Consider the following 16723-nt stretch of genomic DNA (forward strand, 5'->3'; position numbering starts at 1 on the left):
AATCAAGAAATAGACCCAGAGAGATTAAACAATTTGTCCTTGGTCACATCATTGCTAGTAGAGCCTAGACTTGAACTAAGTTGTCTGGCTTTATACCAAGCCACAAGCTGGCCCTAGACTTGAGTTCAGATCTTTGCTCTGCTCCTTGTGTTACCTTTGTAAGCTTCTTATCATTTATCTGAGCATCATTTCCTCTTCCAGAAAATGATAAGGTTGACTACATCATAGATTATCTAGAGAAGGCACTTCAGAACCTATCTAGTCTAACTTGTTTATTTTATGTATAAAGAAATGGGTCCAGGGAGGTTTCCATTGACTTGGTGTAGAAGCAGACCTTGATCTCACACCCTCTGATCCCAGAGCCAGTACTCTTTCTGCTGTACCATTCTTTCTCCCTTGGCAGGGTGATCTTTTTAGAACCCAACACCTTGATTCTGCTGCATTATGAAATGTCACACTTCTATGAAGTCTTCTATAGCAGTAACACCTGAAGGGGAGGATTGAGAAAGGCCACCACAGTGTGGCAAGTAAGGGGAATTTTAAATGGAAGAGTCCAAGGGGACAGCAAGGCAATGAGAGTGGAAGATAGAATTTCATGAATTTTTTTACCGTGCCATCCCCCTAAACAGAAGAAAAAATACAAAGCACCCCTCAGTCCTTTCTGGCTATCGTCCCATTTTGGTAGTGAGAGTGGTAAAATGGCAGAAAAGGAGGCAGAAGCAATGACCTAATCCCAATTCCAGAAGACTGATGAAGTTAGCCTTCCACCTCTTGACAAGAAAGTGAGCTGAAGAATGAGATGCACCTTTTGGGACAAGACTAACGTATGCATTTGTTTTCATTTGCTGTGCTTATTTGTTACAAAGGAGGACTTTTATTTGGGAGAGAAAGAAGAGTGAGCATGGATTGGGTCACAGCGGGGGGGAACCTGAGGCCTCGAGGCCACATGTACCCTTCGAGTACCTCAAGTGCAGCCCTTTGAATCCAAACTTCACAGAACAAATCCCCTTAATAAAAGGATATGAACTTGGACTCAGTATGAAGGCTGTCCCCAAGGACCTAGAAGACCACATGTGGCCTTGAGGCTGCAGTTCCCTACCCCTGAATTGGGTAAATAGTAGTACTGATGGAAAAAGAGAAGAAAAGAAAGTACCAGTGAAACATTTTTTAAATACTTATTGATAGATACGGTATCTGAATAAATGTTTAAAGAATAAAATGTTTCAGGGAGCGGAGCCAAGATGGCGGAGTAGAAGCATGATCTCCCTGAGGCTATGGCTCCCACCTTCCCCAATCCATGTAAAAAGGGGTCTCTAAACAAACTTTGGTGCTGCAGAACCCACAAAATGACACAGAGAAGCTAACCTCACGCTGAGGACAGCCCGGTAGGCCTACAGAAATTGGCCAGCACAGCGCTCTGGGAGCCGAGCCCAGCCCTGTGCTGAGGCTATAGCAGGGAGGGCCTGACCAGCTGCCAGCCAGAGGAACTCCAGATCAGCAGCAGCTGTGGCCATTTCCAGAATTATCAACACATAGATGCAGTGGACAAAGTGAGAGGTCAGAGTGCTTGGCTTTTGCCCCCAGGGCGAGAAGCCGCTGAGACTCTGGCACAGCCAGCTCCATGTGGCGGCTTCAGCTCCTGGCCTGCAGAGTGTAGGGGGACCAAGCACCAGTCTGAGGGGTAATAGCTCTTGCTTTAACCTTCTTGGATCTGGATTGCAGTCTAGGGTGGAGGTCCTGGGGTGTGTGTCCAGCTTGCCAGAGCGTGTGGAGACCTCAGAGAGGGCACCCATCTAATAATACCTCCAGCAGCTGAGAAAACCCCAGCATTTGGGACGAAAGCTCCCCTGTCTGGTGGCAGAGTCCTACTGTGGCAAAAAGGGATCAAGTGACTGAGGGGCGACATGACCAGGCAAAGGAGACAAAGCAGACAGAAGATTCCAACATTAGACTCCTATTTTGGGGACAAAAAGGAGCAAAGCATGGAAGAGGAAGAAGACAGTGAAGTCAGAACTCCTGCACCAAAAGCTTCAAAGGAAAATATGAGCTGGTTACAGGCCATAGAGGACCTTAAGAAGCAGATAAGAGAAGTGGAGGAAAAATTGGGAAGAGAAATGAGAACGATGCAAGAAAATTACGAAATGAGAGTCAACAGCCTGACTGAGGAAAATACCACCTTAAAAAATAGACTAACTCGGGGTGGCCAGGTAGCACAGCAAGTAAGAGCAGTGGCTCCAGTGTCAGGAACACCTGGAGATAGAATCCCGGGATCAGACACTTATTACCCACCCAGAAACACCTGGCCGGGTAACCTTGAGGGAGTTACTCAACCCCAATTGCTTAGGGGCGGTCAGGTGGCTCAGCGAGTAAGAGCACCGGCTCCAGTGTTGGGATGACCTGGAGATCGAATACCAGGCTCAGACACTCAGCACCACACCCAGAAATAACTGGCAGTGTAACCCTGAGCAAGTTACTTAACCCTGATTGCTTAAAAAAAAAAAAAGACTAACTCAAATGGCAAAGGAAGCTCAAAAAGGCAATGAGGAGAAGAATGCCTTAAAAAGCCAAATTTGTCAGATGGAAAAAGAATCTCAAAAGCTCAATGAGGAGAATCATTGCTTCAGAATTAGATTGGAGGAAATGGAAACTAATGACTTTATGAAAGCAGTATGAAATATCTCATGGGAAAAACCACTGACCTGGAAAATAGATCCAGGAGAGATAATTTAAAAATTATTGGACTACCTGAAAGCCATGATCAAAGTAAGAACCTAGAAATCATCCTCCTCCAGGAAGTTCTGAAAGAAAACTGCCCTGATGTTTTAGAACCAGAGGGCAAAATAGAGGTTGAAAGAATCCACCAATCACCTCCTGAAAAAGATCCCAAAAAGAAAACTCCTAGGAATATTATAGGCAGGTTCCAGAATTCCCAGAGTAAGGAGAGAATATTACAAGCAGCCAGGAAAAAAGTTTGAATATTGTGGAAACACAATCAGGATAACCCAGGATCTGGCAGCTTCTACACTGAGGGATCCAAGGGCTTGGAATATGATATTCCGGAGGTCAAAGGAGCTGGGATTAAAACCAAGAGTCACCTACCCAGCAAAACCGAGTATCATGTTTCAGGAGAAAATATGGTCATTCAGTGGAATAGAGGACTTTCAAGCATTCTTGCTGAAAAAACCAGAGTTGAATAGAAAATGTGACATTCAGATACAAGAAGCAAGAGAAGCATGAGAAGGTAAACAGGGAAAAGAAATCATAAGGAACTTATCAAAGTTGAACTGTTGACATTCCTACATGGAAAAACAATAATTGTAACTGATGAAACTTTTCTCAGTAGTTGAAGGGAATAGAAATATATAGATGTCTATATATGAAGGTATATGGGCATATGAATACATATGTGAATGTGTGTATATATGTTTACAGGTATACATAGAAAGAGGGCACAGGACCAATTTAACAGGAAGGGATGATATTTAAAAGGTGAAATTAAGAGGTGAGAGAGGAATATAATGAGAGGAGATGGGGAGAGACAGAATGGCGTAAACTATTTCATATAGAAGAGGCAAGGGAAGATGGTTACAAAGGAGGGGAAGAATAGGAAGGCAAAAGGGAATGGGTCAACCTTATTCCCATTGAATTTGGCTTGAGGAGGGAATGAAATACACACTAAATAGGGTATCTCACCCTCCAGGAGAGTAGGGGGGGAAGGGGATGATGGAAGGGAGGGCAGGCTGGGGGGGAGGGAAGTTGGAAGCACCCGCTTTTGAAAAGGAACAGGATCAAAGCAGAGAATAGAACAAGTGGGATAGGAGGAAGGGAAATACAGTCAGTCTTTTACAATATACTATGTTATTGTTTTGCATTAGCCACACATGTATAACCTATACTGAACCTGCTTATCTTCCCAGTAAGGGTGGATGACAAGGAAGGAAGGGAATGAATCTGGAATTGAAAGTTTTAAAATCAAATATTCAAATATATATATATATATATATACACACACACACTAATATTAATACTATTTTACATGTCATTGGGAAATAAGATATATAGGCACTGGGGCATAGAGATCCACTGGAAAAGTCGAAAGGGGTATGGGAGAAAATATGGGAGAGAGCAGATTGGAGGAGGGGATATCCTGTGGGACTATCTTGGGGTGGTGGGCAGGGGGAAAATGGGGAGAAAATTTATAACTCAAAATCTGGCGGAAACTAATGATGTAAATCAGAAGTTAATAAAACATTTGGAAAAAAAATTAAATAAAAAAGAATAAAACATTTCTTGAGCTGATCTTCATAGCCAGTAACTGTTATAAGCATAGCCTAGTAAAGAACATTGTACTTGGAGTCACAAAACCTGAATTCCGTTCCCACCCCTGCTACATGACTGTTATGACTTGGCAGAAGACTTTAACCTCAGAGCCTCAGTTTCTTCCTGTGTGAAGAAGGAATGGTTCATGAACTACCTGCCAACCTGGTGTTGGAATTATAGTCCTTTGTAAACTTTTAAGCTGTAAATAAAATGTGAACTAGTGGGTAACAGTACCCAGCTAGATGCTAGTAGCTTTCACTAATATCATGAGTAATGCTGTTTTATTCTGAATTTATCTTTACTTCAGTTCTTCAGAAGATCTGTTACTTCTTTGGGGGTAATCATTTCCTCCACTGACAGATTGCATTTCCTCCATGCCTTAGTAGTTTTACTTTTTGAGTTTCTGTGGTCATCACCTGGTGGCCATTTTATAAGCTTCTCTGCACTTACCCAGGCAGGTCCTTAGATGACACAGACACATCTCTGTGCTCACAAAAGCTTTTCCATTCCAGAGTTTGTCACCTAGATGCTGTTTATTAACTTTTTTTTTTAACCTGGTGTACTATAATATAGACATACATTTCTTTTCCTTCATTATCATACCTTTAGAATCTGCTTATTATTTGTGTCTGTCAGCAAGCATTCAGTTAGTGCTTACTGTATACAAGGCATTGTACTGAGTGAGTGAGTGCTGAAAACACAAAGGAAAAGCAAAAATGTTTCTCTATAAAATGCAAACAGCCCCCCCAAGCTGCCCCCCAAGCTCAGTGTCAGATGTCGTGTTTAACACTTGGTTCAGATGTATTTTTATATTTTTATTCAGACTTACTACTGAACAGTGGTTCAGACTTAATATATAATATTAATTAATATGTCATTATTTACCAGCACATTTTTCCCTTGGTCTGTCATTTATAGGATCATAGATTTAGAGTTAGAAGGCTATGTAGAGGCTATTTAGTCTCATTCTCTCGTTTTTACAGATGAAAAAATTAAAAAAAAAATTTTTTTTGAGGAAGAATTCTATATTTCTCCCTCTATAAGAGCATTTGGACCAATTGACCTCAAGGGTTTTTTTCACACCCTAAGTGTTAATATTTCTTTTGGTTAGCTATTCTGCATGTCTCTGAGGGTTGCCTTGGGAATGGCACACAGTATAGCAAACTCAAACCATAGGCTGAGGCGGAGTATGCCTCAAGCATTGTTCTTGAAACAAAGGCCAGCCCACCTTTTTAACAGCAGTTTGCTGGTGATTCTGTGGCTCCCCAAAGCTAAACGGTAGGGCTAGTTGAGTCATTAAATTGATCTGTTTAAAGAACAGGGCTCACACTTAACTGAGTTCTATACTCTTCCTGTTTAAAGACTTAATCTGTAACTGCCTATGCACTCTAATAAGTAATAATAATGGACAAATTTTCTAGCCAGCTCTTAAGGATAACAAAATACTTTGTATAATTTCTCATCCTTTAACAATGACCCTGTGAGGGACTAGGCAATGCAGATACTTCTATACCCATTTCATGGATCAGACAATCAGGCTCAGGAAAGCAGGAGATTTGCTCACGGTCAGCTAGCATCAGGTGGTCTTGGAAGCACATCTAGCCTGCCTCTGAGAGTCACGCCTGTTCCACCATACCACACTGTATTGATCCCAGTTTTGTGTACTAAGGAATTGGCACCAAGTAACCTCTTCCAGCTAAGTTATGATCTAGCAAAGTGTCTTACTTAGCTACTGAGTAGGTGCTTAATAAAATACTTAATTGAATTGTTTTCCCTCCTTAGCTTTGGAGGAACAATGGTAACTACATTAAATAACGAGAGAAGGGGCGGCTTGGTAACTCAGTGAATAGAGCACGGGTCCTGGAGTCAGGAGGACCTGAGTTGGAATCCAGTCTCCTACACTTAACATTTACTAGCTGTGTGACCTTGGGCAAGTCATTTAACCCAAATTGTCCTGTCTTCCTCCCTCCAAAAAAGCAAAATAATAATAATAATGAGAGAAGAGTGGAGTTTTTGTTATGCTGAAACAGTTTGTCTCAATTGAAAAAGCTGGTTGTAACTGAATGTATGATATGATTTATCATACTTTGAAACAGTTAATGGTCTAGAATCATAGAATTTTTAGAGCTAGAAGGGACCTTTTGAACCCATCTGACCTTAACACTTTTTTTGGGGGGGGGGAAGGCAAGGCAATTGGGGTTCAGTGAGTTGCCCAAGGTCACACAATAACTGTGTCAAGTGTCTGAGGCCACATTTGAACTGAGGTCCTCCTGACTCCAGGCCCAGTACTCTATTCACTGTGCCACCTAACTGCCCCTAACACTCTTTAAAAAGAAAAACAGGCAAGGAAACTTGAGGACCAAAGATGTTTTTTCCCCAAGGTCCTATGAATAGTAAGTAGCCAAGTTGGATTAAAATTAATCTTCTGACTCCAAATCAAGTGTGCTTTATGCAAAATTTAGTCCCAACACCCTCATTTGTAACAGATAATTAAGGTCCAGAGAAGAGAAATGACCTTGTTTTAGGTCACATAGCTTGTTAGTTATTGGTAGAGCTGAGACTAGCACCTAAATCTCTTGATTCTTAATGCATTATCCTTGGAATTATACAACTACACTATATTGCCATGTCTATGTGTATCCAGAGGGTAGATTGAGACATTTCTTAATTGTTTTTGGATTGAGTCCTAACTTCTGTCAACCATCCTACCTAAGCCTTAGGTAGGTGTGTGGGAATGGTGCAATACAAGCCATCAACCCAGAATACTAATTTAGCTAATGACAAATCTAATTGAAAGTCTGCACTGCTTTATTAATATAGAAACTACCATATTAATCATCACTGAAAGCATTTGCCCTGAACCACTAGATGTTGGATTGTACTGAACCAAGCAGTCAAATCAACATTTTTGCTTTCTCAAAATTTTTCATGTTTAGTAATGCTGACATAATTATATATTTTAAAAATAGGTATACAGAATTGTACAAGTGTTGAAACAAATTCAGAATTCATAAGGTGGTGATTACTGAGGTCATTTCTAATTTGGATATATGTTAGAAAGCTGAATGTTTGAAATGGACCTGCCCTTAAAACACAGGATGGTCAAAAGTACCTCATAGTCTCTGTTTTTCTATTTCCTCTTGTAAAATGAAATCATTGAATTATACAATCTTGAAGTCTCCTTGCCTCTGAATCTGTGACCTTTCACCCCTTCCTAAGAGCTTTTCTAGCTACAGTTTTAAGCATATTTATATTATCAAAGGCAAGTACAAGTATCAGGATGGTATGTCATAGAGAAGTCTAAAAAGAGAGTGAATTCTTCAGAAAGGCAGATCATTTTATCCAGTTGAAAGGCTTTATTAAGGTTTCAGGAACCTTCTGACAAAGAGAACTTGATTAATTGGGAAATGTGGGTGGGGGGCAATCTAAAGAGATGATACAGGGATTATAGGAAAGATCCGAACGCTGTGTAGTCTGCCTTTCCTAATTTTATTAGATGAGGGAACTTTGGCCGAGGGAGATCGAGTGACTTGCCAAGGGAAAGCCATTCTGGAAGTCTGAGAGGCAGACTTTGAATCTAGGTCCTCTCCAGTCCTCAGCCAGCGCTTTTGGTACTGTGCCATGCTACTTCCTAGGACTGGACTGAAGTATTTCAGGGTGCTTTCATTCTAAAATTTAAATTATGCTTCAGGTTATGAGATTAGCATGTGGGCTTAGATTTTTAAAAAGCGATTTGAACCTCACTGTTGTGTCTGGAGAATAGATAGGGAGATAAATAGAGATACAGATACATCTCTATATAAAATATTCCCATTTGTTGTTGTTGTTGTTGAGTCATTTCAGCTATGTCGGACCCTATTTGGGGTTTTCCTGGTAAAGATACTAGCGTGGTTTGCCATTCCCTCCTCCAACTTATTCTCAATGAGAAACTGAGGCAAACAGGGTTAAGTGACTTGCCCAGGGTCACCCATAACTAGTAAGTATCTGAGGTCATATTTGTACTCATGAAGAAGAATCGTCTGTGTTTTTTTTTTTTCATGTATACTTGCTTTTCACACAGATGAGAAGGTAAGCTCCTCAAGGTCAGGGAACTTTTTATTTCCAGGGCCTATCTCATAGCAGGTGCTTAATAAACATTTATTAAAGTAATACTGAATTAAATAAAAATTTTTCTCCAATCCCCTTACCATCTCAGTTATCCTCTTTTGGACATTTTCTACATTTCTCTCTCAAAATTGATGTGAGAAATGAAACCCGGATTCCACTTATCTCCTGACCTTGACCGAGTATAGTGGGACTGTCATTTCTTATGTTAATCACACTGACTCTTAACTAGCTTTCGGGTGCAGAATTTTAGTAATAATAATGATAGTGCTTACTCTGTGCCAGTCACTGTGCTAAGTGCTTTATAGTTATCTTATCCTGAACAACAACCTTGGGAGGTAGGTGCTATTTTTAACCATTTTATAGATGAAGATACTGAAGCAAGCCAGTGAAATGACTTGCTCAGGGTCACACTGTTAGGATGCGTTTGAGGTCAAATTTGAACTCGAGTCTTCTTGACTTCAAGCGCAGCGCTCTACTCACTGTACCACCTACCTTGTAATTCACTAAACCTCCCAGATCTTTTTACATGGACACTGTTGACTAGATATGCTCTGTCGTCCTGTATACGCTATCACCGCATCCGTAATCAAAGCTTCTTCATGTTGGGAGAAGCTACCAAAACTCTTAGAAGAGTACAGTCTATGGAGAAGTGATGGGGAAAATAAGATAGGGTCCAGTTATATTATTCTGAGAAGAGACGGGGCTGCCCAGGTCACCTTGAAGCATTCAGAGGATTCATGGTGAGGCATCTTAATACAGACCAAGTTAGGTTACAGCATCCAAAGCACCTCTAAGGAAATGGGAGATGGGGAAGAACGACTTGCAGCCTCTAAGAGGAATGTGTGGAAGTGACCTAATCCCTTGTTTTCACCTTGGTATTATTTAAGAACTCATTATGACATTGTGGTAGTGGGGAATTTTTTTTAAACACATGACAAGTCTCCCCTCCTGGGTCTTAACCTCACTTTTGAGTCTTACCACTTACATTCCAAGAATCCTGACTACCTCTACATTTAATCTGGGTTTTAACTCTGCAGTGTTCATCAATAGGCATTTATTAAGCACCTATTGTAAGAATTCTTCACTTGCAAGTGAGAGCTAATTTAGATCATCTGTGTTGTAGCTTGACTCCTGGCTTGTAGAGTAACTGGCAATATATACCTAGTGTAGTGTGAATGCTCTGATCATGGTGTAAATGCTGTAGGTTCCAAAGTAAATGCTACAAAACTGGCCACACACTTAAAGCCAGCACAGCCCAAAGTAGGCCCTACTCTTGTTTTATATTACTTTTGATGGAATGTTAACTATGATCTTTTCATTCTTTTAAGTTTCTAATGCTTTCATTGAAGGACAATTTTAGATACTGTATTTCAGTATGAGAAATAAGTACTATTGGACTTGGAGTTCAGATTCCACAAATCTGGAAAAATAACTACAATAAAAGAACTAGGAGGCAAAATCAGACTTTCTGAATAGCATGTCAAGGGCTTGGTCATATGCACTAAAAATTATTTGTAGGTAGACTCCTAGAATCCAAGATTGATATGAGATCCTGGGGACAGAGTTGAGAGAAGACATCCCTATTTAAATGCATGTATCTCCTCTACAAATTGTTCACCTGGCTCTACGTAAGTCCAGTAGGTTATCAGAACTGCCTTGCTTCACAAAGTAGACCATTTCATTTAAAACTTAATTAACTAGGTAAAATCCCACATCTGAACATCAGCTTTTTCATTGGCATTCAAAAGATACCAATACTGTAGTTAGTTGTTTCTCTCAGGAATTGGGGTTTGTATGATTTCTTCATGGTTGTAATGAACATCTATGCAGTTTACCCTACTACATATAGAACAGGTCAGATTTTGAGAAATAATCAAATTGAAATTAAATGTTTTCTTAAAATTTCGGAATAACACTTTCTCTTTTCAGATAGGCAGGTAAAAATAGACTGGTGTATGTGGTTTTTCTGTAGGATAGCAAGTTATTACTACATTGCTGTTTGAACAGAAATCTTCTCTGCTCTTGGGCTTTGGAGAAAGTGAGCCAAATAAAAGAACAGAGAACATAGCTCAGCAGTTTGTTCTATTGTACTTCCAGGTTCTGTGTGGTGTTAGAGGCAATGTTTTACATAGCTTATAAAACTGAAATGGGTGACCTTGCGGGGTAGAATCTCTACTCATCAGTGACTGTTTGTGAAAGATGCTGCTGAGGAGGTTCTGTTTAGGCACTGTTTGGACTTACAGGCCCCTTCCAACTCCAAAAACATCCACGAGGGAGCAGCAAGTTAAATTGTTATAATAGCAAGTCATTCCCCTCCACGGGAGCTAGTACTGAATACGCACGACTCCATTGGGGACAGCTATTCTTTTTTGGTTCAGTAAAAGGGAAAATAAGCAGTTCCTAACAATTAGATCTTTCCCAAGATAAAATAGTTTGCCTAGGGAAATAGTGAGTTCTTCGGTAATATCTCTATGTGTTATGTCTCCTATTAGAATGTGAGTTTCTTGAGAGTAGTGACTTATCTTTTCTGTTTGTATTCCTAGCACTGTGCTTTAGCTATATATACTAAACACTTATTTTAATTAAGCTTTTTCCATTTATTCATTAAAGGGCAGAGGGCAAGTGGGGTGACTTGAGAGTTTGGTATAGGGGGAAAAGCACTGACCTTGGAGAGTTGGGATTTCTAAATTTAAGTCCTCTACCTCAGTGACTTTGGTCAAATTATAGGAAACATAAACTGGTATGGTCAAGATCTTCACATGAACTTGGACTCAGCAGGAATGTAACAGGAGTATTACATCCATGACAAGAGTTACGCAGTTCCCATATGATCACTTCTGGTCCTCAAGCAGCTGCCTTTGGCCATTTATAAATGATAATACTATATGACAAACCAAGGTTGTTTTGAGAATCAAGTGAGATAATTTGTATGAACTGTAAAGCTACCATGTGACTATATTCCCCCTTATTTATTTTATTCTGAAGGGATTAGACCAAATGGCCTCTGAGATCCTATGACTTTTTACAATTTAGCCAACTGCATCACGGGTAGTGGACGCTTAGTTTTTGCTTTTGGATTTAGTCATTTTTAGCATGTAAGCCTCCTGCATGACAGCAAGAAGTACTGTGTATTGAGATTTTCTCATGTGTTATTTATTTCCTTCCAGGTCTTCCGGAACAGTACTATAGCCTCACTTGGTTCCTTAGCCCTATCCTGGGTCTCATCTGCACTCCGCTGATCGGTTCTGCTAGTGACCGATGCACACTTAGCTGGGGCCGCCGGCGGCCTTTCATTCTTGCTCTCTGCATTGGAGTTCTTTTTGGAGTTGCACTTTTCCTCAATGGTCCTGCCTTAGGTAAATATTAAGTGAATTTTCTCTTTGTTAAAAGATGCAGTTATGAAGCATTCACGAAAAAGTTACTGAGCTTTAGTACCTTTCTCATGACGGTGTCTCTCAAAGGTCTGAACTTTTTCTTGAGTTAGAAGTCTAGGTACTAGAACTAACTTCTCTGTAATGACCTTGGTCAAGTCATGTCATCCTCAACCTTCATTTTCATCATCTGTAAAAAAAACTTTTTTAGTATAACTTCACATGATTATGTGAAGAAAGGACTTTGTAAGCTGCAAAGCTCCTATATTGTTTTGAGCTAGTAGTATTATTCCTGGTATAAAATGATTCAGTCTAAACAGGGTGTGTGTGAAAGTCCTTAGACTTTCAATGACTTATTTTCTTTTCATGCAGAAAGCAAGTAGCTGTTTTATTCTGTATTACAGAATTCTGTGCATGGCCACTTCTTAGTTATTATTAATACAATGGTTACTAGCATAATATTTGCATGGTTTGCAATACATTCAGCCAGGCTCTCACATGGGAAAACCGTAGGAACCTGTTCACAGGGAAATGTTTCCTGTTGTGATCCATTTTCTTTTTAACGCATATCTAACAACACATCCTGTTTCCAGCATTATTTCGAAATTATCTTTTTTTTTTCCTTCTCCTTTTCTTATGTTTCATATTGAAAAATTCCAGAACCCAGCTTAATATTTGTTTTTTATCTAAAGTAACAGTTTCTGGGAAGATGATTCTTGCTTTGGGAACCCTTATCAAAGAGAGCTGTTTAAAAATAAAAGCCTCATTGAGGCAACACCTTTTACTAGCATGATCCTGAACACTTTATACTCAGTGAGATCCTCCTAAAATACAGAGCTTTAAATTTTCCTTAACTAATGTGTCAACTTTTTTAGGAGTAGGCAGTGTCCTAATTAGAAATTGAGTTACAAATAGTCCTCATTTGGCAGACTGAGTTCAGTAGCAGTAACTGGGAGCTAAAAACAACCTTATGAGGCAGATAGTACAAATCCTAAAAGGATCCATTTCTTTTCTTACTTAGCTGCAGTATCAGCCACTCTTAGCCATTTTTGTGTTCTCTGCTTTTTAGCCCAGATACTATTTTTCTTAGCAGAAGCACTCAGTTCCTTCTCTTTGTGCCCTCTGAACCATGTGCTCCTGTCTTCCCCTTCTCCCACCTGACTGTCCATTCCTTCTCAGCATCTCAGGTCTCTGTCCTAGAAATGCTTCTCCATCTCTAATTGTTCCTGGTAATCTGATGAGCCCTTAAGCAGATGGCTCAGATCCAGCCGTCTCTGAAGTGCCAGTCCTGCATCACCAACTAGCTGCTAGGTATCTGCACTTGAGCATCGCACAGACATATCAAACTCAACCAGTTGAAAATGGAACTTACTGTCTTTGCCAAAAACTTTGTGTTCCTCATGAATTCTCTGTTTCTACCAAGAGCATCGTTCTTCCAGTTTTTCACATTTGTCACCTCACTGTTGTCTGTGACTCTTCTGGTTTCATCTCCCATATCCATTCAGTGCCCACGTCTTCTCCTGAAAGGGACACCAAGCTACCACTGTATTTTTCATATCTTTCTCCTCTCTGTTCACGTGGCTAACACCTTAGTACAGACCCATGTCACTGCTGATCTCATCTCTTGTGTGATCTCTTTGCCTTCAGTGTCTCCCCTTTTAGACCCATCTTCCACACAGCTGCACTCATTGTCTTCCTAAAGTATATGGGTTATGTTGTATTTCTGCTCTTAAAAAGCTCCAGGGATAGGTATCCTTTTGGTTCTAAGGTAAAGTACAGATGTTGTTTGTATTTAATGCTTAAATCATCTGGGTCCACTCTATTTTTCTAGATTTACTTCAAATTAAGACCTTTCACATGCCCTGTGTTTCATCAAATGGTCCTACTTGGTGTTCCCAATTCATAACAATAACAGGACCTCTTCTTCTTTCCTTTTGCACAGGCAGTGTGACCCCCATTCATGGAATGCTTCCACCTCTACCTCTGCCACTCATAATCTCAAGCCTTATTAGTCTAAGTGCCACTTCTTTTTTCCCTAATTAATAGTGTTCTCCACCCCTCTTCCAAACTATTTTGAATATACTGAATTTTCTTACTTGTATGTTGTCTCTCTCATGACCCTGACCAGCCCCAGAAGAATGTTAGCTTCTTGAAGACAGGGATCATTTTCTTTGTCTTTGTATCCCTTGTTCTTTGTACAGTACCTTGCACAAAGTGTAGGCATGCAATAAAAGCTTGTGGGATTAAAATGAAAGCATGGTACAGTGGAAAGAACACAGTCATTAGGTTTGAGTTCAGGTTGTTCCCAGATGCTTACGTGGGCAAATCGTTAACCTCCCCTGGGACTGTGAGTCCTTTTCTATAAGAGGAGAGGGAGGGGTTGACCTTCATGGCTTCTTCTTTTTTTTTTTTTTTTTTAAATAAGCAATCGGGGTTAAGTAACTTGCTCAAGGTTACAAGGCCAGTTATTTCTGGGTGTGGTGCTGAGTATCTGAGCCCGGATTTGATCCAGGTCATCCCGACACTGGAGCCGGTGCTCTTACTCGCTGAGCCACCTGGCCGCCCCTAAGCAATTGGGGTTAAGTAACTTGCTCAAGGTTACACAGCCAATTGTTTCTGCGTGGGTGCTAAGTGTCTGAGCCTGGGATTCAATCTCCAGGTCATCCCGACACTGGAGCCGGTGCTCTTACTCCCTGTGCTACCTGGCTGCCCCGACCTTCATGGCTTCTTGAGGTCCCTTCCAGCTCTAGATCTGTGATCTTGTGTTCTTAATCGTGTCCATCTAACCCCTGAGTAGCTTTTATTTTTATAAACTTTTCTTTGATCCTCCTTTTCCATATTACAACCAAAAAGTCCCTGTAGCCTTCCTGTTTGGTGCTGAGTTCATATATGTTTTTAATGAATCTGCTTTTATCCTCTCTTCTCCCTGTCTCTGTGGGAAAAGGCCTGAGCTTGGGCTCTTTTGGAGACCTAGTTCTGATGCCATTAAGTCATAGTTTGTAAATAATGTACACGAGAGCAGAGACGCTTCAGAAACTCAACAAAGAGTGAAATGCTATTTCTGTCACCCTTAAAAAATTGGTGCTAAACTCTCCCTCCTTGATGTATTACTGCACAGCTACAAAACTCATTTCATGATGGTTGGAATAGTTGGAATTTCCTCTCTCTTTTGATGGAAGAAAATTTGTAATATTTTTGAGGGACAGTGAGCATTTTTTGCAGGGGAGGAGTGAGCCTACTGGGGGTAAACATAGCCTTGCTACCAGAAGAAAATCCAGTCCCGGCTACTCTCCACTCTCCCAAGAAACTATGCCAAAGAATGCAGTTACCCTTGTTCTCTGTTAAAGATATAATCCCAGTAAGTGTTCTCTTGGCTCTTTTCCTCCTAGAGATTAACTTTTAAGTACCTTATTCCTTAAGTTAACAAAGCCTTGAAGATTGTTTTGATTTCTTTTCACATTTTGTCTGCCCAGGTCTGGCCCTTGGTGATGTTCAGAATAAGCATCCAATTGGGATCGTCCTCACAGTGCTTGGTGTTGTGGTTTTGGATTTCAGTGCAGATGCAACAGAAGGGCCAATTCGTGCCTACTTGTTGGATGTCGTGGACAGTGAAGAACAAGACATGGCGCTTAATATCCATGCCTTTTCAGCCGGTAGAAAGCTCTTTTCTCATTATTCCACATTTTGTAAGAGAAGGTTGTTATGTTGAAAGTTAGGCAAGGGACCAAGAAGCAGAGTAACTTGTATTCTCTCTCCTGAGTCATAGTCAAGAGAGATTCGACTTCCTGGCTTCATTTTTTTTTTTTTTGAATGAAGAATGAGGGAAATGACTAGATGATATAACCTTCATGAATGTTCAGTGGATATTCAGTAGTCATAGCCTTCAAAGCCTAAAGACAGCAGTGTTCCTCACTTTTGGGCAGTGTTAGCAGCCCAGGGTAGTTGAAAGAGCCTGATTCTGCCACTTACTAGCCACATGACCTTTTACTCTCTAGTCATTTTTGCTCAACTGTGAAATTCAGTTAATATTACAGAATATTAGTTCTATAGTATTAAAAACCATTCAGCAATCTTGTGAGGGTCCAACAAGATAAAATAATGTAAGATACTTACTGACCATAAAGTAAGAAATATAAATTATTCCTATAGAGGATGTCTTTGAGAGCCAGTTAGTAGAATCCTGAGTCTGCATTGACTGCTGCCTTGTCTGTTCCAGCACTGGTAGAAGCTCTCAAAATGAACATATCATGTCAGAAAACAATATAGAATCATCAAGTCACAGATTGTTAGAACTTGAAAGGAATTCGGGTAACACTTTAAAAATCAGGAAATTGAGACACCAAGAGGTAATGTGACTTTTCTAAGGGCACATGGTTAGCAGGCAACAGAACCTGAGACTCAGGCCCAGGTCTCCTCATTCCTACTCCCCCAGTGTCCAAATGAAGGATAAAGTCTCTGTTAGGTAGCAATAAATGAGCAAAACCACAAAGTGCAGTCATTATGAGGTGGTAAAAAGTGGAAGCTGACTATAGTGTCATTTTCCTTCCTTATAATATGAATAATTATATATCAAAACTGAAGGTTGTTTCTTGGTCCATTTTCACAGATAAAGTATTTAGTGTAGTGAAAAGGTCATTGAGTATACCGTGTTTCCCCGATAATACGACCTATCCCTAAAATAAGCCCTCCCCGTACTGTGTAAGATTCCTCTAAAATAAGCCCTTCCCCAGAAATAAGCCCTATTGAGATTGCTACTGTAGTGAAGGTGATCCCCTGTGCTACACGCTACATTACAGTACCCTCTGTATGCACCGTCCTCCCCCACCCCCCCCACCCCCCAGTGAAACGCACGCATCCAATCAGAGCTGCAGCAGTGAGCGTGTCATCCTGTTCTTCCCCAGTGATTTGCTTATTGAATAAAGGTA

At 40.4% G+C, this 16723-nt stretch overlaps 1 protein-coding gene across 5 annotated transcripts in view; it reads left to right on the forward strand.

Moving 5' to 3' along the window:
• SLC45A4 (solute carrier family 45 member 4) overlaps window positions 1-16723 on the forward strand; it is a 153687-nt gene that overhangs the window by 120496 nt on the left and 16468 nt on the right. For all 5 annotated transcript variants that reach the window (XM_069081102.1, XM_069081098.1, XM_069081101.1 and 2 more), the window contains 2 exons: window positions 11595-11783; window positions 15272-15451. In XM_069081102.1, the coding sequence (XP_068937203.1) occupies window positions 15421-15451 (31 nt within the window). In that variant the 5' untranslated portion in view covers window positions 11595-11783; window positions 15272-15420. The remainder of the gene's footprint in view (window positions 1-11594; window positions 11784-15271; window positions 15452-16723) is intronic.

This window comes from Petaurus breviceps, unplaced genomic scaffold (genome assembly GCF_028583685.1).
Source record: "Petaurus breviceps papuanus isolate PSGF00001 unplaced genomic scaffold, PetGlider_PUasm1.0 98, whole genome shotgun sequence".
Lineage (NCBI taxonomy): Eukaryota > Metazoa > Chordata > Mammalia > Diprotodontia > Petauridae > Petaurus > Petaurus breviceps.